The sequence below is a fragment of the Hippoglossus hippoglossus genome, chromosome 8 (genome assembly GCF_009819705.1).
Source record: "Hippoglossus hippoglossus isolate fHipHip1 chromosome 8, fHipHip1.pri, whole genome shotgun sequence".
Classification (NCBI taxonomy): domain Eukaryota; kingdom Metazoa; phylum Chordata; class Actinopteri; order Pleuronectiformes; family Pleuronectidae; genus Hippoglossus; species Hippoglossus hippoglossus.
Window position 1 is genome coordinate 18,529,826 of NC_047158.1, and position 20,954 is coordinate 18,550,779.

Consider the following 20,954-nt stretch of genomic DNA (forward strand, 5'->3'; position numbering starts at 1 on the left):
TCTAGAACACAGGTGAAGAAAACATCTGGAGCAGCAAGTCAGCGCACAACTGTAGCTCAGAGTAAACATGAAACTGAAAGGAAAGAGAACTCATCACACGTCAGGAGTGTTGAAACGTGTGACAAATGAGGACATGGTTCACACTCTGGCAGATTTATACGTCAAGATCAGGCCCAAGAAGTAATTTAAGTGTTTGTCTGAGACTCAGTTCATTTTACAAACATTTTATATAGAGACAACTTTACGTCCCCCATAGGAATTTGTAGGTTTTTTGGTTATATGGCTTTATTCTTACCAGCAGACAAATGGTGTGTATTTATATAGCACTTTTCTAGTCTTGATGACCACCTAGTGCTTTATAGTACGGCTTATCTCCAGTCACCCACATTCATACAGAGCATCTATGAGCAGCACTTTTTCTATGTGAGGAAATGAGAGGATGACCGCTCTGCCCCCTCAGCCACAGCCGCCCATAAAACTAAGAATTTGATTCTTCATGATTTGTGATAGTTAGTTCATAAATGACAACATTTTTAGAAAGAAAAAACAAACTTTATTGGCTTATTCAAACATTCAACAATATTTAAAGTACATGTAGCCGTTTATGTGACGGCTTAACGGACAGTCGTTGATCTTAATAATGCCATTACCAAAGTAACACGTATCAAACTGCTCTCTGGTTTGATGCGGGTGGAGGTAAACAGAGAAAACTAATATAAATACTCTTCTGGGTTTCAGGTAAACAAACAAACAGACACAGAAATGTGTTAAACAGCTGCAATGTGTGTTGCATGATTCCATCAGTCGCTGGCGGCTCCACAGACAAAGTAAACATTCACATTCAAATTTTGGTGCAATTACAAAAGATTTATCACAAATAAAACTGCTCAAACTTAAGTGAACAAATGAACACTGACAAAACAACAATGTGACTAAATCCGGGTTTTACTGGCTCTTTCCTGGAACCACATCCTCCTCCTGACTATTCAGGTATTGCTGCGGTCACCACTTCACTGTAGGAGCCGTACCGGCCAAACGTGTCTTTGCCCACCACAGTGACACACACCTTGTGGCCGGGCTTGTACTTTTTGATCATCACGCACATGGGCAGTTGGATGGCCTTCAGTTCACCGAGCAAAATCCACTTTGGGAAGTAGCTGCTGCCCTTCACCCTCTCTACAGCCATGTAGACGCTGTGGGAGGAGGGAGAGAAACACAGGAAGAGTGAGCTCTGCTTCCATCTGGTGGTCACGAGTTGACAGAAGCTGTGAAGTAATGTTCTTCAGGCAGATGTGTGAAAAGGCATCGGGCTGTGATCAACCTGAGAGAAGCTATGTGTCTCAGAAGTGGGGGAACGATGGCAACGTATTAATCTAATTCTCATCAACAACTCAAATACTTAAGGATTTATGATGGGAAATTGATTTTAAATTTAAAGTAAAACTGTTCCGGTGCCAGATGTTGTCGCCATCTGGCAAACTGCTGGCATGTAGACGTGTTAATTTCTCAAAATAATTTAACATGAGTTGAAAAAAAAAAAAGATCAGTCAATAGACAGAAGGACTATCAGCAACACTTTCGATTATCAATTAAACTTATCAGTCATTTTTGGTGAATGCTGCCAGTGAATAACATTTTACATTTCTCAGACCAAATGATTATTCCAAAAAAATAATCAGCTCATCCCTTTTAAAGAAGTGTGTCTACAGCTATTAACAAGACCTTTTTAATACCAACTGAAATGAATAACTTCAAAAAAAATCCAACTCGAGCTACTAAGGAAAAACCACAATTTGTTGTTTGTACAAAGCCTAAAAAGGACAAGAGGGACAGTCTTGTCTTTCCATGCCATCTAACGGAGGACAGAGAGAGACAGACCATCACTCGCTCTGTGCTGATCCTCACCTGTAACTATCCATGGGCGGCGCAACAGGGTCTTCTACCGCCACCTTCCAGAGCACAGAGAGGCCCTGAGGCTCCCTGATGAGGGCCAGATGCACGTCTAGTCTCTGGGGAATGTTGTACGAGGCCGCTGCTATGTTCAGGGTGGAGGGGAACGGAGCGGGGGGGAGAGGAGGATACGAGAACTTGTCCTTGGGGTGAGAAGAGGAGGGGGGAATGAGGTCATGTGAGCAAACAGTCAAAGTACTGAGGATGGTTAGTGTGGGTGTGTCTTTCACCTGCTCCGAGTCCTTGGGAATGTTACTGTTGTTCAGGGAGATACATTCTTCAGTCTTCTTGGGACAGTCAGTCTTCTTTTCTCTTTGCTCCTCAGCTTCTGGCCTTTTCTTTATGAACTTGACATTCCCCTGAATATTACAGACCAAAAAGAAAGATGAGTAAATAACAGAGACGACACTGAATTGCCACAAACAACGAAAAACAGAAACGACTGTAAAATGTGGATGATTTATTTTATAACACTTTTTTTTTTTTTAATTGCTTGATTAGTTTGTCGTTAGTTACACTTAACATAATGATGAGTAAGTAAATCCAATAATGACCCCATCCTACCTGAGACTCATGAGCAGTGACAGCGCGAGGAGTTGCCATGGCAGCCTTCATATCTTAACACAGATACATAATAAAATATTTAACCTTGTCTAAAGTGGAAATACTCAAACATTTGCTTTTTTGAAATCATCGTACCTTCATTATCTGAACGCATCTTCTTCAAGGCCTTTTCAGTGGATTTCTAGAAAGAACAGGGAACTTTTTAACTTTCTCAAAACAGTGCAAGTCGATAGATAAATTGACTTTATAAGTTCCTGTGTATATTAAAAAAGTCTTGACCCCAAAGCCTCAACTCAAGTAAATAATTATAGTCCGAATTACAATTAACGCTGATCTTTGTGCTAAGGAGAAATAATTTATGAAAATTAATTAGTTTTGAATAATTAAATATATTTCATTTAGCCCTTAAGATGGTAATTTAATATTCCTCTAAATTAAAAAGTGATTCAAATTAAAATTTTGAAAATGTACCATCTCATGAAAGAACTCGCCAATGGTGTCGGTGCAATCCCTTACATCCGCTGAAAAATAAAATTGCACCAAATTAATACACAAAACTAGTCAATGCATTTGACCACTGGTGCGCACACTCCACGTGTTTGCTGGGCTCTTACTCTGTGACATGGTTTCCATCGCTTCATCCCCAGAATCGATCCTGAAGAGTCGGACAACAAATCAAAGTGTCTCAGAAACTTAACAAAAACAAATAAATGCAATGTTTCTCACCGAACCTGCTTCTAAATACCTGATCACGTCCTTTTTATCAGTAGGTCGTTGTGGACTCTGAAAAAAAACAAACATTTGAAGAGCGTGTGTGAACGTGAAATGTCCATAAACAATTCACATGAATTCATATGCGTGTGTGTGTTTGTCTCCACTAAACCTTTTTGTGTGTATTTGTCAAGTGGACGAGAGCTGCTTCTGTTCGCTTCGTCAACGTGTTGATTCGAGCCTGAGGACGAGAGTTCGACTTTTTGTTTTACAAGATAACAAAGTTGAATGTACAACTCTGACAGAATAAATAAAAGTGAGAAAGAAATGAGGAAGAAATAACATGAACAATGGCTGAAGCTTGACAGATGAAGAGTGGATTCACCAGCGGCTGTAAAATGTAGGAAAGAACAAGGCAGAGAAAAGGATAATAAAAAAAAAAAGACGAGAGACTGAATATAAAACCGTTTAATGAAATTGATGAACAGAAAGAAATATAGTCGGACAAATAAGAAGGAAGGAAACAAAAGAAAAGAACAAATACAGCTGGTGAATGAGTCCCATCACCAAAACAAAGATGTAAAAAAGATGCACCACTACTTCCACCAACCTCCAGTTTCTGGATGGTTTTTTCGTAGTCGACTGCCTGATCCAGATTTTGAACAGACTCTATTAAAACCTGCAGCTTGTTTTCATTCCTTTTCGCTTCACTGCGAACCACCTGCTTGATCAGAGCTTGTACCTGTAGATACACACATACAAACACACAATATAAAACACACATACAGGCATACGACAGTGCTGCATTCAGACGTACTAATCACACAGTTGTCAGTGTTGTCTCTTACCTCAGACATTGAGATTTTTATCATTTTATCACTGTCTCCCGAGGAAGTGGAAGTGGAAGGCGATCGCTTCATTCTTCATGCAGAAACAAAAACATACACAAGATGTCAGCAAAGGTAAAGAGTTGATAATTTATACATCATTAAACAAAGTGCACGTTTATTACCTAGGGACAGTGTTGGGATGTAACCAGGTTACTTCTTTACTATACTGTACATTTTCCATGTTTCTGTGTTGTACATTTCTTTTCATTTTTTCTCCACTACATCTACCAGCAAATATCTGTACCTTCTATGCATTGTGTTAGTTGTAAGTTTCTTTCAACAGGCACTTTTTCCCCTGACAGGTTTCACAGCTCTTGTGCAAGTGTGCATTTCATTCAGCAAGCAGCTCTGTCAAGCGAGAAGCATTAAGGAAGCTGTTCCGCGTAGCGAAGCTGTTGAGGGTTAACTCACTTATCCAGGAGACACAGGGCCACTTCCGTATCAGTTTTTAATCCTTTTGCTGCTTTCACATCACGCCACCTTTCCATAGCCATTCCAATGTTCACCCGAGCTCTCTGCTCTCGTCTGTATTTTTGCCTGTCAGACGCAGGGCTGCATTTCTTGGCTTTGGTGGAATGGTCTGCTGTGGCTCGAGGTGACTTTCTAAGGCCCCTGCAGTCTTTGTTTTGACCTTGAACCTCTGCCATTTTCACCTAAACCAGAAGTATGCACTTAAGACAGCAGCTGAATGCAGACTTCATCAGAGGGCTGACGCTGTCGTGAAACCTGGCAATAACAACAGCCACTGTTAATTGTGCTTCACTCCTCCATTACCAGACTCTGGACTGGGTGACCTTAGTACTCTATACGATATAATTACAATATGTTGGCCAAAACAATATCATCCCCCACCCGGCGTGGCAATCAATGGTATAATGTAAGACAGTCAATTATAGCAGTGGGACAGAAGACCTAGAAATGAATGCACAGACAGAAGGAATCAAATATGTTTTAAACGTATTAAAAGGAAGTAGGATTTTTTTAGTTGCAGAGGAATCTAATGAGTTAAAGTTGAGCCTAAGCAATATGGATTTTTTTGGGGGGGGGGGGGGGGGGGCAATTACGTCTGCTAATATTAAAATGTCACAAACTGACCAGAGTTTAAGTCTCTGAAGTAAAGGACTGATTCACTTACACCTCAGTCTCAAGGCTTTTGGAGACTTAGAAATCCACCTGTGTCTTCTCCCCTGGTCTTTGCTGTGTCCTCAAATTCTTTAGAATTCCTGGAAAACTTCTGTATCAACAGAAACACAGAACAATGTATGAACTGAGTAGAGTCACAGGAACTTTCAAAGTAAACATCACATTTACTCAGTTTTACTCTGTTATTACATCCTCCACAATAAGAGCTGCACTGACCCAGTATTCACACAATAAACGTGTTTTCTTTGCACTTCGTTAACTACTTTAACTTCTTCTTGTATCATTATATTTAACCAGCTCGTGCAATGACAACAGCGAGGAGAACAATAGAGAGAGAAACAAGCTAGTTCGCAAACAAGCTCACTGAGCTAACGGTCCTAGCTAGCTGTTAGCTAGAGCTTTAAGAAAACAACGGTCCTCTGGGTAACAAATACTCGATAAGTAAAGTTTTTAACGCGTACGAACAACACAGGCAGCTACAGTACAGATAATACGTTCAGAAGTATGAGAGTAGAGTATAATTTAAAGTAGAAGTACCTCCAACAAGGTGACCACCGGTGGTGTGTCGGCTCCACTTACTTCCGTTCAGATCCCTTCAGAATAAAAGCCCAGTTTCCACAAATTATAAGTAAATCATAAAACTAAAGATAGTTCATGTAAGAAAATCTTCTTCTTCTTCTTCCTCTTCTTCCTCCTCTTTCTCTTCTTCTTCCTCCTCCTCTTCCTCTTCTTCTTCTTCTTCTTCTTCTTCTTCTTCTTCTCTCGGTTTACTGGCGGATCGCAAACAAACTTAAACTGCACACTGCCACCTAGTGTACAAGACGGTGTAACATCATGTAATTTAACACACTTCTGGTCCTCCTCCCACCTTTTCTGACATAACTCCATTCCTCTCTTCTTGGTTATTGCTTTTCCTTCTCCTTTGCCAAGTGGAACCGACACTGATGTTTCTTTTTCAAACGCAGACCTTTTGCAAATTTATCAGCTTTTAACCCCTCGTGAGCAGGTACCCCAAAATAAAGTAGTAGTGGGAGTAATGGGATGAGAGTGGGTGTGTGATGAGTGAAGATGGATGCCTGACTCTGACAGATTCAGCACGAACAAAAGACATTTTATTTATTGTAAAACACATTTATTGAGATCTACGACTGCTGGATGGGGAAACACAGGAGGGGAAATAAAAGCACCTCTCAACTCTTGCAGAGGAGATTTAATCTTTGTCCCTGAACCTGTTGACAGTTTATTCACCGAGCAGAGACAAGTTTGTTCTTTTCTGTCTATTCTGTGGCCTGCAGCGACACATATGGTGTAGTTTGTCTGTCGGTCCACTGGGTGTCAACAGCATCTAAGCACTGATCTTGCCATAGAGGCCACAATAAATAGTGATTGAATTAGAATGAAAGAGGGATAGAGGGAGCGACTGTCACAAGCAGATTCACTGACATTTAACATTCTTTAATAAACCTGTGTCACATCTGACAAAAATAATCCGCTGCCAAGAGGAAAACTGTCGACCAACACGTCTCCATCATAAAACAACACGAGACTCGATCAATAGATAATCAATACTTCATTAATCAATAGAAATAATTCAACTGCAACATAAGTTTAAAAAAAACAAATCCCCGTGAATGTAATTTTGACTTCCACAAGTTATGTGATTATGTGTCAGTATGGCCCTTGTAGTTATTGGTATAGATCTGCATTGATCTACATTGACACACTCAACACACAACAGTAAAAGTATCACAACCATCACATACAACATTTCCAATTCTAAATCAATAGTAGCTCTAACGAATCAACCTCTTAAGACAGATTGCTGTGGTTTCTGTTGAATATCAGCAACAGCGAACGCACAGAATTTAGGCTCAAGTTGTCGGTTTATTCATAATTTAGATCGGTTATGAAATCAAATCAAAGCTAAATAGATGCAAACTTTACATCATCTACGATAAACTGTATTTCACAAAAAAATGTTCAGCCTATGGAACAACAGCAACTTACTTCTCAGTATAAGTTAAAGAGGGGATTTGCATGCAAACAGGAGGCTGACGATTTAGTTTAACACTTTTAAGATGACACGAAAAAGCAGTGGACAACAATGAAAATCATGATCTCGGCCTCCAAGATGTTGTTTTGATCGATTTCAAGTAGCATCTTGAGATGGCAGAGCAAATCCTTCACTTCCGTGTCTCTTCCCTGAATCTTCGTCTTTTGGTTGAGCTGGTATGTTGCCAGGCTCCGTGGTCCAGAGCTCGTCCAACAGGAACTTTCAACAACCCGGTGCACTACTGACCCTTTGTGTTTGTTTGTCTGTTTCCTAGATATCATTCTGGTCCTATAGCAGCTACAAGGTTACCGCTGTGGGATCCAACGTTATCCCTATACTGCAAAAATACCGTAGCAAGAAATAATAACGAGAACAGCGTCCATATTGATGCTGGAGATGTTTAAGCAATGGACCGAAAAACAAACAGTAGATTGGTCAGAGAGGGAAAACGTTCTATCTTCATACGTCCTCTGTCACATGCTAAAAATCAAACAGTGGTTTTAAACAATAAATAGTGTTTGTCTCTCTTCAAGTGGAGCTGTGAAACAAAAGGCACGATAATAACAAGTAGACGTTCGTACTTGGTTCAAGTTTGCACGTTTTCTATTTTGTCATTTTAAATCCCAAATATCACAGCAACATCATCGGCTCCTCTGTCACCAATAAAATACAAGTCAGTAACATAGGATTACATACAAAGGGTTAAAATCCTACCTCCACTACTGCGTCACTACACTCGAGAATACACACATACGCAGACTACAGTTCAGTCTCAGAAATAGATTTTTGGCAATTGCCTGAACTATACATACACAGCAAAAACATATTATGTACAAAATAAAGCTTATATATATAGCTTCACAAAGAGAAAAAAAAGCATGGACCCTTTGGAAAGTCCAGGGGTTGTGTCCCTTTGAGGAAACATCCCCACTTTCCTTCTTCTTCAATCTATATGCTCATTATCAGACATTTCAAACATAGAATGATGTGAGAGGGAACCAGGAGACGATGAGACAACAGGGGGGACAAATCATCGTGATGGAACAGAGCTCATCTCGTGTGTATTGGCTGAAGGGGAAAGAGGGAAGAGGGAAGTCAAGGTATGTTCTCACTGGAGTGTGGCTGGGGCCGCAATTTCCTGCCCGAACCCGACGGAGCCCGAGAGAAGACTAACTGACAGTCTTTCTGTTTTTATGACCAAACCCGACCGAAGCCCGATGGTTTTACCTGATTACAGGTACGTGGAGTGTAAAGAATTAACTAGAAATCTAGAAATAGCTCTAATTCTGACCAAAATCTCAGCAGGACACGTGTATATCTACTCTGTGTGTGGACATGTAAGTGAGTGGTTGCATTTCCATCGAGCAGATTTGACCTCAGCTTAATGCATTAAAAATCAATGTGAATATGTCTTGATTTCAACGTTTTAAAGGCACATGTTGTGGCGGCTGTCGTGCATGAAGACACAGAAACAAAGACAGAAGGTTTGTCGACTGTCGGCCAAACTTCTGAGGCACTTGTTAGGAGATATACAGATAATAAGGCAGATCAGTGTATATATACACACACTGGGAGTCCTGATGCATCTTTGCCACATCCTGTGAGAACAACGCAGCATCAGAGAGGAGGGGGGTGTGGGACTATTCGGGGATTTGAGTGTGTGAAGTGGACAGAAGTACATCTGGCTCTGAACCTGAGACTTTACAGTAAATTCAAATGGATCTGACATTTCTGGCACATTTCATTATCTCCAATGCTATAAGAAAATCTACGGGTTAGACAAAGAGCGTGTGAAGGTATGTTGGTTCAGGAAATGTATATGTCTTTTAAGTATTTGTGTCCAAGTGTTCCTATTTCTACATTTGAATATTGTCGAGACGCTGCGTGCAGGCCCGTCCCGTCTTATTTGCGCTTCCTGAGCACCAGGTACATGACGCCGCTCATGAGGGTCATGGGGAAGCTGACCCAGGCCAGGATGTAAGACGAGCCGTAAGAGCCGTCCTGAAGACTTGGCACGTGGAAGGTCTTTTTCTGAGCCGTGTAGATGGACGCGGCGATCATCACACATAGAGCTGAGAGAAGGAGGATGGAGGAGGAAGAGAACAGACGTTTCACTGGAGAGTTCAGTGAATATCATTCAAACTCTGACACATCCACGTGCTTGTCTCTTGGAGCAAGTTGAAGCACAATGAAGGAATAGTTTGACATTTAGGTAAATAGTTTATAATATATTGAAACTGGTAGTGGGTGAGACTCTTTGCTCCTACTTCCCTTTTCCCCTGATCTCTTATGTGTGGTTTGTCCCTTATTCATCCTCAGGCTTGTCTTTATAGCAGCTTTCAGACATAGACTTCGGAGAATGTCCGCCCAACTCACTGAAAAGTAAAATATGTGTGTGTCACTCACAGGCCAGAAGTTGGATAACAGCTGTGAAGATGAATCTCTCGCCCTGTTGGATCCTGAAGAGCTGAAGGATGAAGACGAAGAAGCTGACGCAACATAAAATGGTGGCCAGGATCATGGTGGCCTGGACGGCCTGCAGGTAGGCTGAGGAGAAGGAGGAGAAACGGTGAAACACACAGACACACACACACACAGACACACACAGTCTTCACGGAGTTGTGCTCTGTCTTTACCTGCATCAGTCGTGTGGCTGTTCTCCACGGGGAAGCAGGTGGCGTTGCAGGAGTACCACAGGTCAGTGTAGATGACGTCTCGTCCAGCTGGCGACACCACCCACCACGCCTTCAACGAGTAAAACGTTTTGATATGATGAAAACGTCCGGTGTAGTCTGTGCACTTATATCACTCCTGGTTTATACTCACATTGTGAATGGTTGCGACAAAGACCAGGACGGCTGCCGCCAGGTGGAAGAGGATGATGAAGGCTAAGATGATCAACATGGCGGCCCCTTCTGCGAACTTGTCTGCTGCTGCTTCTTGCCCGTTGCTCAGGCCAGTTAAATGTCTGGCTGCGTCAGTTGTGTGTGTGACCTCTGTGTGTTTACGCAGGTTGTGAGACGGTCAGGGGTGAACCGAGGTCTCTAGCATGAACGGAGTCTGTTGGAAGAAACACGCAATATAATATTTAATAGTACACACGAAACACACAATTTATTATTAAAATGCAGAGTTTACATTTCTATGGAAGTATTTCTGAAGTAAAATGTGGTTGTATGCCTCCATCAACCAGTGCAGTTTCAGTCTACATACATTTGTTTCCAGATTCATATGAGGTCATCGTGACCTTTGACCCCTGCACTCTAATCAGTTCATCTTTGAGTCCAAGTGACAACTGGTCAAACTTTAAAGAAATTCCCTGGAGGCAGAGATATCATGTTCAAAGGGCCAAACTCCTGTTTTACATTAGATGGTTCTTATAATGTAGTAGTTGAGTACTTCATATGCTATAACATGACACTTGTGTTGATGACAAAAGTAGTTATTATTATTTACAGGATATATAGTTACCTCGGCCAAAGACATTTGTTGGTTTGTTTGTTTGTCTGTTTATTTATTTGTTTGTTTGTGATATGGGTTCGGGAAGAAACTATTAAATCCATGATTTGTTTTCAATTTCATTAACATTGCAGGATTATGCTTCTTTTCCCCCCAAGGAGTAATTCATGGATCTTGGTTTTGCACGTTTAGATGCTTTGTTGCAGCTTGATTGAATTTCAGGGGACTGTCTGTTTGGCCTTGGCCGAGGTATGTGCTCTACTGAGTGCCGTTCTACTTATTGTATATTGTAAGAGGTCTGGCTCTTGCAGCCTTAGGCCTCGATTAGGCCACCGTGACCTTTGACCTTTGACTACCCAAATGTAATCAGTTAACCACTTAGTCTCTGTGAACATTTGTGCCAATTTTTTAAAAGATTCTCTCAAGGTGTTCTAACGATAACATGTTCACAAGGTAAAAAAAGGGGGTTTGTAAGGTCACATTCTCAAGAGCATGAGGTCACCGTGACCTTTGACCCTAAACCAATATCTATTCAATTCATCCTTGGGTCCAACTGATGTTTGTACCAGATTTTAAGAAATTGTGTAAAATTCAAAATCAAGGAATATTATAAAAATGAAAAGGTAATAATCGAAGTAGACTTCACAGCAACTGTTACATCTGCAACCAGTTACCAAAATACACAACACTTCCAAACAACTGTGAAAACTGCAGGTTTGATGAAACAGCCAGAGAAATATCTGTGGCCTCAAATTACAGAAAACGCTCCTGAGATACGAGACAAAATGTGTACATTGTGTTCCATGTATAACAAACAGTGTGTGTGTGTGTGTGTGTGTGTGTGTGTTCTCTGTATAACAAACAGTGTGTGTGTGTGTGTGTGTGTGTGTGTGTGTGTGTGTGTGTGTGTGTGTGTGTGTGTGGGTGTGTATATGCACAGTCCCAGTATGTGGGAGTGTGCTGTTTATTCTGCGGTGATTTAAGGCCTTAATCCTGACTACGACTTGTTGATAGTACCAACGGGTGAAGTGTTTACACCTTCAGCTGAGCAGTATGTGCTCTGTTAGGATGAACAGAGTTATAAGAGCAGAGCAACATTACCAAGGATCCCTGGTTCCACAGGGGGAAATAATAGGACATTCAAACTAAGACACTTTATCATGAAGACGTTTCCATTAAGTTTTGATGCTGTAAATGAGCGTATTGTGTTTTCACTGCTAAAGAGACATTTAAGACGAGTGCGGTGGCTCAGGTACCAGCTTATCACTTTGTTTTGAGCAACGTGACCTGAGCAAGAAAACAAACTAAAGTTAAAACTCAATGTACAGACTGTTGACAGTCATAACCGCCTGAGAGGCGACCATCTGTTGAGACCTAGAATTCGTTTGTGTTTCTGTTTCTGAACAGTGGCTCCATGTCGGTTTGTCCTCTTCTTCGACTTTGTCTCAAGGGAAAAATTTTATTAAATAGCAAACACATGAATAAACCCATGTGGTTCGTTTATTTATCAGGGAAATAGTTTTGCTCATCTTGTAAAACGCTTCGTCAGCATCGTCCCGTTCAACATTCGTAACTGCTACAAACAATAACACAAGACAAGCTTCTGAATCTGTCATTTCTCTGCAACAACGACTTTAACAGAACTGTTTTACAACTTAATGACAGCTCAGCTATAAGAACACATTCCTGATACCACCAAACTACCGTCTGCACACTGTTTACCCTAAACACATCAAACTCATGGGGATAATGCACATAAAACTACACGTGTGCACACATACGATTTTGATTGCTGGAACCAGCAAAAAATACCACCAACGCTTCTGAGAGTAAACAGGCAGAGACACAGACATGTTTCAAAGCACATGTGAGTGCACACACACACACACACACACACATGCAAATGCGAAGCCAGACACCAGAGGAATTAGCCCTCTCTGCCAAAATGGAGTCACAGTAAAAACAGCCTCTCTCCCCCGACAGGAAGCAGGCCACAGTTTTTGTGAGGGAGCATGTGGCTGCGGGGTGCGCCAGAGGATAAGCCCTCCCTGTCTGAGTCTGAGGAAGGGGGGGGGGGACGGCATCGAGAGTAAGCTACACACTTTGATTCATTAGACACGGCTTTCAGGGTTTGGACGGGAAGGTAAACAGCAACAGATTTTCGGACCATATTCATAATGGTCCGAGAATAAAGCTCGAGAACCTCACATGTAAGCCCGCATTTGAAATATGTGTTCTACATAAAGAGCGAGCAGCAAAGCCAGGCTATAGACAACATATACATTAGATGGTTCTTATAATGTAGTAGTTGAGTACTTCATATGCTATAACATGACACTTGTGTTGATGACAAAAGTAGTTATTATTATTTACAGGATATATAGTTACCTCGGCCAAAGACATTTGTTGGTTTGTTTGTTTGTCTGTTTATTTATTTGTTTGTTTGTGATATGGGTTCGGGAAGAAACTATTAAATCCATGATTTGTTTTCAATTTCTTTAACATTGCAGGATTATGCTTCTTTTCCCCCCAAGGAGTAATTCATGGATCTTGGTTTTGCACGTTTAGATGCTTTGTTGCAGCTTGATTGAATTTCAGGGGACTGTCTGTTTGGCCTTGGTCGAGGTATGTGCTCTACTGAGTGCCGTTCTACTTATTGTATATTGTAAGAGGTCTGGCTCTTGCAGCCTTAGGCCTCGATGAGTTCCCAGAAATTCAGCCGGTTATAATACAGTAAATCATCATCCCTCTGTCTCTGTGGCGGCCAATCAGACTTCAGCTTTGACCTTGTAAAACGATGGTGGAGGGGAGAGAGAGAGAGAGAGAGAGAGAGAGAGAGAGAGAGAGAGAGAGAGAGAGAGAGAGAGGAAGAAAAGGTGGAGGAGCGAGGAAGGAAGGAGACGGAGAGTATAGGAAGGAAACCTCATTGGAGGGAAGCGAACACGCACGCACGCACGCACACACGCACGCACGCACGCACGCACGCACGCACGTGTTGTAAAAAGATTCATTATGTTGTTTGTCCCAACTTCATATATGTGGGTAATTATCCCAAAACTGCAACCATATGCTTATTGTCCCTCTATCAAGTGATGATTTTGTGTATTTTCCATTTTATGGACCAAACACAATATAATAACTAGGGCTGCGAGCAGCACTGTGCCGGCCTGAGCGCTTGCGATCTTGGGACCTGATGCAGCCATGGGGAGGGCGAACAGGGACCGGGCAAAACGGGTCCGTGTTGCGTGCGTTTTGTGCATCATGGGACGGATAAACACGTCACTTCCTGCATCTGTCACGTGGCGCTGGACCACGCCCACTAATCACGCATTACGGTCCACGCCATCTAGTGTAGACCACACAGTGAAAAGTTAATGTTAATCGAATTGAAGTTTTGAAACAAGGCTTAACTCTTTTTCGCAGAAGGTGATGCTTTTCATGCCGTATTCACTACGGAACACCGAGTCAATTGGACCATATATGTCCGAGATACAACAACCTCGTCGTGTTTTGATGGTGATTCATTAATATTTGACGCCACGCCACAGTCACACCATGTGACAAAAACAATTTGAGTTAGTTTTAATCTCCAAGTAGTCAAGATGACACTCACCGAATTTGAAGTTGATCTGATCAGAGCTTTAGGAGGAATTTGTATAAATACACAACTTCCTGTTGATCTCTTTATCTCTCTCTTGCTGTCAACACTCCTTCAGTGAACAGATAAACCCAGAGACACGTTAACCTACATGTGCAGCCCCGAGATCCCCGGGGATCCTTGGGAACGGTGTTACCTTACAGAGGATTCAGTCAGCGCTGGGACTAAAGTGTGAAAGCACTGATACGCACCTCTGACAGCCGGCAACAGCTGCAGACACACACACACACACACACACACACACACACACACACACACACACACACACACACACACACACACACACACACACGTATGCTCTTAGATGCTGTATACATTAGCCCGCGCTGGTCTAGTATTCATAACATTGATATTTCACAGATCTTCATGTCTATTACCATCACAAGTGACACATGTCAACACAAAGGGATGTTTCCCTCAGCTGTGGTGACATGTCTCCTCAATACAAGTCCTTATCCTGCTGTAGTCACCATTCATCACTCATTATAATCACTGATAAAATGCAGAGGACAAATCTGTTGTCGTCATAGTGGAAGAGACGAGAAAGAAGTTTTGCACGCTATAGGATTAGATACACAGAGGATTTATATCTGGTTTCAGGGGTTTTTACGTTCATGAAACCCAGTCGACATAAAAAAAAATATCCACGGAAAGTTTTTACTTTAGCAGCAAAAAGGAAACAACACAACAAAACTGTTTTATCCAACATGACAGCACATCACTGCTGTGATCAGTATCCTGTGTGTGTTGTCGTGTTCAGGTTTGACTTTTAAAAAGTGTGGCTCCTGAATACCAATAGAAAATAGGGAGAAATAGAAAGTGCTGTGAAGTTTGTAGATCAAACAGGTAAGTTGACAGAGTGTCAGACTTCAGCCTCGTCCACTGACACACTCACACACACGCACACGCACACGCACACACACACACACCGAGTCCCCCATCCTCCTATTATAAGGCTGAGTGGAGAAGAGGAATGGCTGCGTTTGTGCCTGTGTGTGTGTGTGTGTGTGTGTGTGTGTGTGTGTGTGTGTGTGTGTGTGTGTGTGTGTGTGTGTGTGTCTGCTGACTGACGGATTCCCTCGCCCGGTGGAAAATGCTGACTTTTAACATCCTTTTTTTTTAAAAACTCTTTTCATAAAACACAAAGCCACAGACTTAACTGGGCCTCTGCATCTCATCCCCCCGTCTCTCTCTCTCTCTCTCTCTCTCTCTCTCTCTCTCTCTCTCTCTCTCTCTCTCTCTCTCTCTCTCTCTCTCTCTCTCTCTCTCTCTCTCTCTCTCCGTCCTTGGCCCATGTGGAAAAACTGACTGCGGAGGAGCGAAGGCAAGACGGCTTCCACCGAGGAGGTCGCGCAGTTCAGACTGAAATGCAACATTTCCACTGATCCTCAACTTTCACTTTGAAAAATTATGTTCATATAAAAAATAACTTCTCTATAAAGAACCAAAATAAAAAGCTACAATTTGAAGTAGCAGCTCATAAAAGTGCCCAATCCGTCCCTTTTAAAGGTTTTACACTAGTAGTTTAAAGGTTTTGTTCTGAGTTGACACTTATATATTCATGAAAACTGAATGACGCCTGTGAGTGTCCACGATCAAGAGCAAACCCTCATCCCCATCTTTTCTGTTGGTTTTCCCAGGAATGGCCTTTACAGTATCGCAGCTGCAATTATGATGTTTGCAAATGTGTGTGTGTACACAACACCAGTAGCCAAGCTTCGGTTTATTTTTAGAGAAAACACAAAAGGCACATCTTCCCTGGAATGACGCCAGTGACTAAACAAACCTTTGTTTAAGAAGAACACACAGAAAGAAAAAAAAAACATCCGAGCGTCGATCTGACTTGGCGAAGTCGTGCAGAGGAAACGCAGAGTTATAAATATATTATATTTGACCAGATTGTCCAATGAAAGAGCTAAAATCGTCTATGTTATGGATGTTAGGCCTTTTATAAACAGGAAGTAGCTGCCTACACACTCGCTGATGCACAGTGTGTTGGTGTGTGTGAGGCCTGAACCGTCACATGTGGGGACGGGTCTCCAGCCCAAGAACTGAGACACATCTGTTTATACCAAGAGTTTATCTTCAATACAGTAACTTCTTGGAACATCTCATCTTTTCAGCTTCAGTACATTTCTTTCCAAGGTTCAGCAAAAATAAATATTGATCTCTTTTTTCATCTTCTCACATTTTTTTTTTATCACAAAGGACAATAAAGACATTTCTTCTATTTCTTTTCATCTTTGCTTTTCAGATTTTGCTGTATAATGGCTCATCATATCTTAATTCTAATTTTATTATGGTTATCATGCTTCAATTTGCACAATTGGTTAACACTGTTTTTATTTTCCAGACAGAGTTTAATAGTCATGTGACTCTTATTCCACAAACCTCATACCTCAACATCTACTATATCTTTGACCATAACCCATAAATCTATGAGTGCATCAGCTTTGTCCGTATGAGGTTGTAAAACAATGGCTGCGTTGAAGAATGAAATATTTGAGCTATGTTGGGTTTAATTGAATACCAGGAGAAATGTGGAGAGGCCACACAGCGGAGTCTAAACCAGTGCTTCTCCAAGTGGGTCATAGTCATAGTTTCTATTAGAATGGTCTGTCTGTCTCCTCACTCAGGCCACAATGAGCCGTACCTGCTGCTGCTCAGCCTGGTTTATTAACCACTTAGCCAGAGAAATATCGGAGTCAGGCCACATTGTCAAGTACTGCCGAGCCCAAACTATGTGGAGAAAATATGATGGCAGTTAAATCTAGTTTGGTTTTATTCAGAGCAGCGAGAGGAGGCCAAACGGCGTCTTCAGTGTCTTCAGGTGCGGGCGAACAAATGCAAGCCAAAGCCAGCCGAGTTGAAATGACTTCTGATTAGTAACCAGAGTGAGACTATTCATCAATCCTGGAAATCAGGAAAACAGGAAAACAGAGCAATGGAGACGAAGAAATTGAGATGGAGAATCAGACTTGTTCCCTGACCTGAGTGTCTTCACCCTGATGCCTGAGCTCCAATTTCAGGAATGCCATGTATTTGAAACTGTAAACACGAGTGCTGCTGTTTACCAACGTCACAAAGAGCAAATTATAACCCACAGGGCAGAATCTTTCATTACAGTAAAGTCTCTAAAACTTTAACGATAATTCAGGCGTTACAAATATTCTCCTGTTTCATACGATGAAAGACAAACAGCTTGCTCTCAGCCTGACTTCAGGCAAACTCAGAGATATTATTAAATAGCTGCTCTGATGCTGAAAACCTGTGTAGGCCTATTTAACTGTTAAGGGAATAAATAAAGACTCTGGCAGAATCAATAATTAAAGCAGTGTCATAAAATCCCCTCTTTAGACTTGTACTTTTAAATGTCTTGAATAAAAACGAGCGTGTGTGTGTGTGTGTGTGTGTGTGTGTGTGTGTGTGTACTAAATGCCTTGATCAGGACCCTTGAAAATGCACGTGCTTGCGTCACACTCATCAACTGTTTTCCTGCTGGGTTTAAAGGCTTCCCTCCGACACAGGAATTCTTTCATGTTGGATACTAACATGTATTTTGTGTGTGTGTGTGTGTGTGTGTGTGTGTGTGTGTGTGTGTGTGTGTGTGTGTGTGTGTACGCGCATTTTCACACACATTCCTAATGTGACAGCGTTGTTTCCCACATGGCAGAAGGAGAGGAAGGTGAACACTTGATCCAGAGGTAAAGAAGTTCCCGTTCCCTTCACTTCCTCTATTCTACCGACAGCCACTTGTCACGTTTTCATCCGTCAGGAGCTTCCCACACTAACCACACAACTAATCCTGCTCCGATAGAATATCACACACCTCTCACCTCCTGCTGCATTTGCTAGAACTGTAAATACTTTCAAATTAGCACTGGCGCTCTCTCGGCCGCCTGTCACATCTCATCAGAGCAGTAAGAGCGAGAGAGCAATGAAAGCAGAACGTCAGCACTGCACAAATACTTCGGCAGCTTTGTTACTTGTTGCCTGAGTCTGTTGGGACTCAGACGAACACCACGTTTACTTTCTCAGGACGAGTAACTTGCCGTCAGCTGCACCCCCACAGACCTTTTCCTGTCAGTATTTGAATGGACAACAGTGTCCATCGGCTTCTAGCTAACATGCTGCAAGTTTAAACTCATTCATCGATTGGTTCATTCACTCAACTCTTCATCCATTCCTCAGCTGCCTTTGTGGTTGCTTAAAACTTTACATATTTGTCTCTGGAGCTCATAGAACTGATTTAAAAGCTTTTTTGAAGTTGAGGGGTTTCACTTGGTGGTTGTCAGGGGCGCTGCAAGAGGGAAGGCCAAGCAGGCAATTTGCTGAGGCCCTGAGCTGGGGGGGGGGGGGGGGTCGGCCCCTGAGAATGGCTGGTTATTTAAGTCCACAGCGACGAGAATTTCTTGAGAACCGCAATAAATTCTATGTTTGGCTTTGTAGAGGTGACACAATGACACAAAGGTTGAAAACCCCTTAAAGACCAGAGTTTCTTAATATGTGTGTATGATTTGCCTGGGCTGGTGATGGGGGGGTTTGAACTTGAAATGTACGACTTCACCATTATTTATGTGTGTGCACTTTATCAGTTTAATTTGATGATAAAGCAAGTGGGCTTCTCGCCTGGGCCCCCAGAGTATTTAGGAACGCTCCTGGTGGTTGTAAATACAAGTGTGAAAGAGAGAGAGGGATCATTGAGGTGTAATGGTGCCTCATCAGGACATCCCTCTGATGTTGTGCATACAAGTATCATAGAGAGACAGAGGCGGACAGCCTGCAGCCCGGCCTCATGAACCACAAGGGGGCGCCACACAGAAGGGAGACTGCCAACCTCAATCCACTGCCTCATCAAAACTCAATCATTAATGCAGAAATGGAACAAAGGTGACCGACAGTATAGTGCAAAGAAGAAAAACTTAAACGAGACAAGAACAATTTGAACCGATGATGATCTGATTCTGTTCAGTCACACTCGTCCTATAATCCTGCAGGGAAATGACTCCAAAAGTAAAACAGACAGCAGCGATATAAAGCAAAAGAAGCTGCAGGGACAGAGATATAAACTAATTTAATGTTTAATAGCAGCAACAATAAGCAAAGGAAAGGAGACACACAGGATTCAGTGTCAGCATATGGGCAGGTTTACAGATGCAAAGCAGGCCAACTGAAGCTGCAGTGGAAAGTCTAATGAGAAACACAGCAGACACGGAAACCTTCACTGAGCTTCTGATGAAAAATAGAAAATAATAACCATCTCCCCTCCTGACGCACAAAACCTCCATTCAGTGTACAGATACATGCAACACACACACACACACACACACACGCACACACGCACACACACACTGGTGACTGACAACGCCCCTTTCATTTCCAACGTCCAAAAGTTGGAGCAAGAAGCTGAGTGAGTTATGATCCGTGTAAAAATACCCACAGGAGGAAAACAGCACCAGCTCCTGTAAACCACTCTGTGATGTGATTATATTATTATCAAATAAAATAAACATATGCTGACTTTTAAATATGTCCTGGCCCTGCTGGAATTAGAATTATCCAAATATTTGGAATATTTAAAGCTGCACATCAGTAAATAAGGAGAGAAAACTCAGCTTGAGGTCAATATAAGAGTGTAAGTTATATTAAAGAGGTATTTCACAGACTCTCTGTGTTTGAATGGTGCATAAATAGTTCCCATAAGGTCCGTGCAGCATTCAAACAGTATGCAAACTATAAATACTGTGTGTACTCACCAGGTTTGCACCAGGAGGAGGAAGCTGCGTCCAGATGTGACCGTGCGTCTCCGTGGGGAAGCTGATTCAGTCAATTGTGAATCAATTGTAGAATTAAAAGTTTGTTTTCCTCCAAACGTGACGAAGCAGCAGCTGGAGAACTTGTCACCGGAGGAGCCCAAATAAAAAGTTGGATGCGCACGTTCCCGGCTCCCCCCACTGTCGTGAGCGCGCGTGGGAGGGCTAGAGGGCTGGAGCTGGGTGTGGTTATGGGATTTAATATACTGGGAAGAGAGTGTGTGTGTGTGTGTGTGTGTGTGTGTGTGTGTGTGTGTGTGTGTGTGTGTGTGTGTGTGTGTGTGTGTGTCTGGGTTTAGGTTCAGGTCTATGTTCATATTTAGGTTTAGGTTAGAGTAAGTTTTCAGGAAATCAATGTAAGTCAATATATGTCCTCTGAAGTCATGGAGACATGACCGTGTGTGTGTGTGTGTGTGTGTGTGTGTGTGTGTGTGTGTGTGTGTGTGTGTGTGTGTGTGTGTGTGTGTGTGTGTGCAAAGGTGACACATGACGGTTTAAAGCTCTGCGGGAAAAGTGCCTATAAAAAAAAGGTCATTATAGTCAGAGAGGAGTTATTTTTTGTAAGTTTCCTTCCATGGCAGACGGGCTGGAAAAGGAGAAAGGAAAACAGACGACAGAGGTCAGACGGAGTGGGAGACAAAAGGGAAATTAAAGAGATAAAAGGGGATGAGGAGGCGAGGAGAGGGAGGCATGAGGAATGGAAGACAGGCTGG

The 20,954-nt window shown here is 42.2% G+C and overlaps 2 protein-coding genes across 4 annotated transcripts; both read right to left on the bottom strand.

Annotated features, from left to right (window-relative positions):
* Positions 1-530: 530 nt before the first annotated feature.
* atf7ip2 (activating transcription factor 7 interacting protein 2) lies at positions 531-5,879 on the bottom strand. Of its 3 annotated transcripts, none has more exons than XM_034592481.1 (13): positions 5,796-5,879; positions 4,527-4,768; positions 4,074-4,146; positions 3,836-3,967; positions 3,398-3,466; positions 3,260-3,297; positions 3,129-3,169; positions 2,986-3,035; positions 2,650-2,695; positions 2,515-2,567; positions 2,181-2,309; positions 1,906-2,093; positions 531-1,193 (listed from the first exon to the last, which is right to left on the bottom strand). In XM_034592481.1, exons 2-13 carry the CDS (start codon positions 4,760-4,762, stop codon positions 983-985), a joined length of 1,266 nt encoding a protein of 421 aa, XP_034448372.1. In that variant the 5' UTR covers positions 4,763-4,768; positions 5,796-5,879; the 3' UTR covers positions 531-982. The 3 variants fall into 3 exon arrangements, with proteins under 3 accessions (XP_034448372.1, XP_034448371.1, XP_034448370.1); XM_034592480.1 differs by lacking the exon at positions 5,796-5,879 and adding an exon at positions 4,829-4,936 and having other exon boundaries at positions 4,527-4,783; XM_034592479.1 differs by lacking the exon at positions 5,796-5,879 and having other exon boundaries at positions 4,527-4,795.
* A 490-nt stretch (positions 5,880-6,369) lies between these two features.
* emp2 (epithelial membrane protein 2) lies at positions 6,370-20,372 on the bottom strand. Its single transcript, XM_034592489.1, has 5 exons — positions 20,185-20,372; positions 10,138-10,371; positions 9,948-10,056; positions 9,718-9,858; positions 6,370-9,383 (listed from the first exon to the last, which is right to left on the bottom strand). Exons 2-5 carry the CDS (start codon positions 10,213-10,215, stop codon positions 9,214-9,216), a joined length of 498 nt encoding a protein of 165 aa, XP_034448380.1. The 5' UTR covers positions 10,216-10,371; positions 20,185-20,372; the 3' UTR covers positions 6,370-9,213.
* Positions 20,373-20,954: the final 582 nt, after the last annotated feature.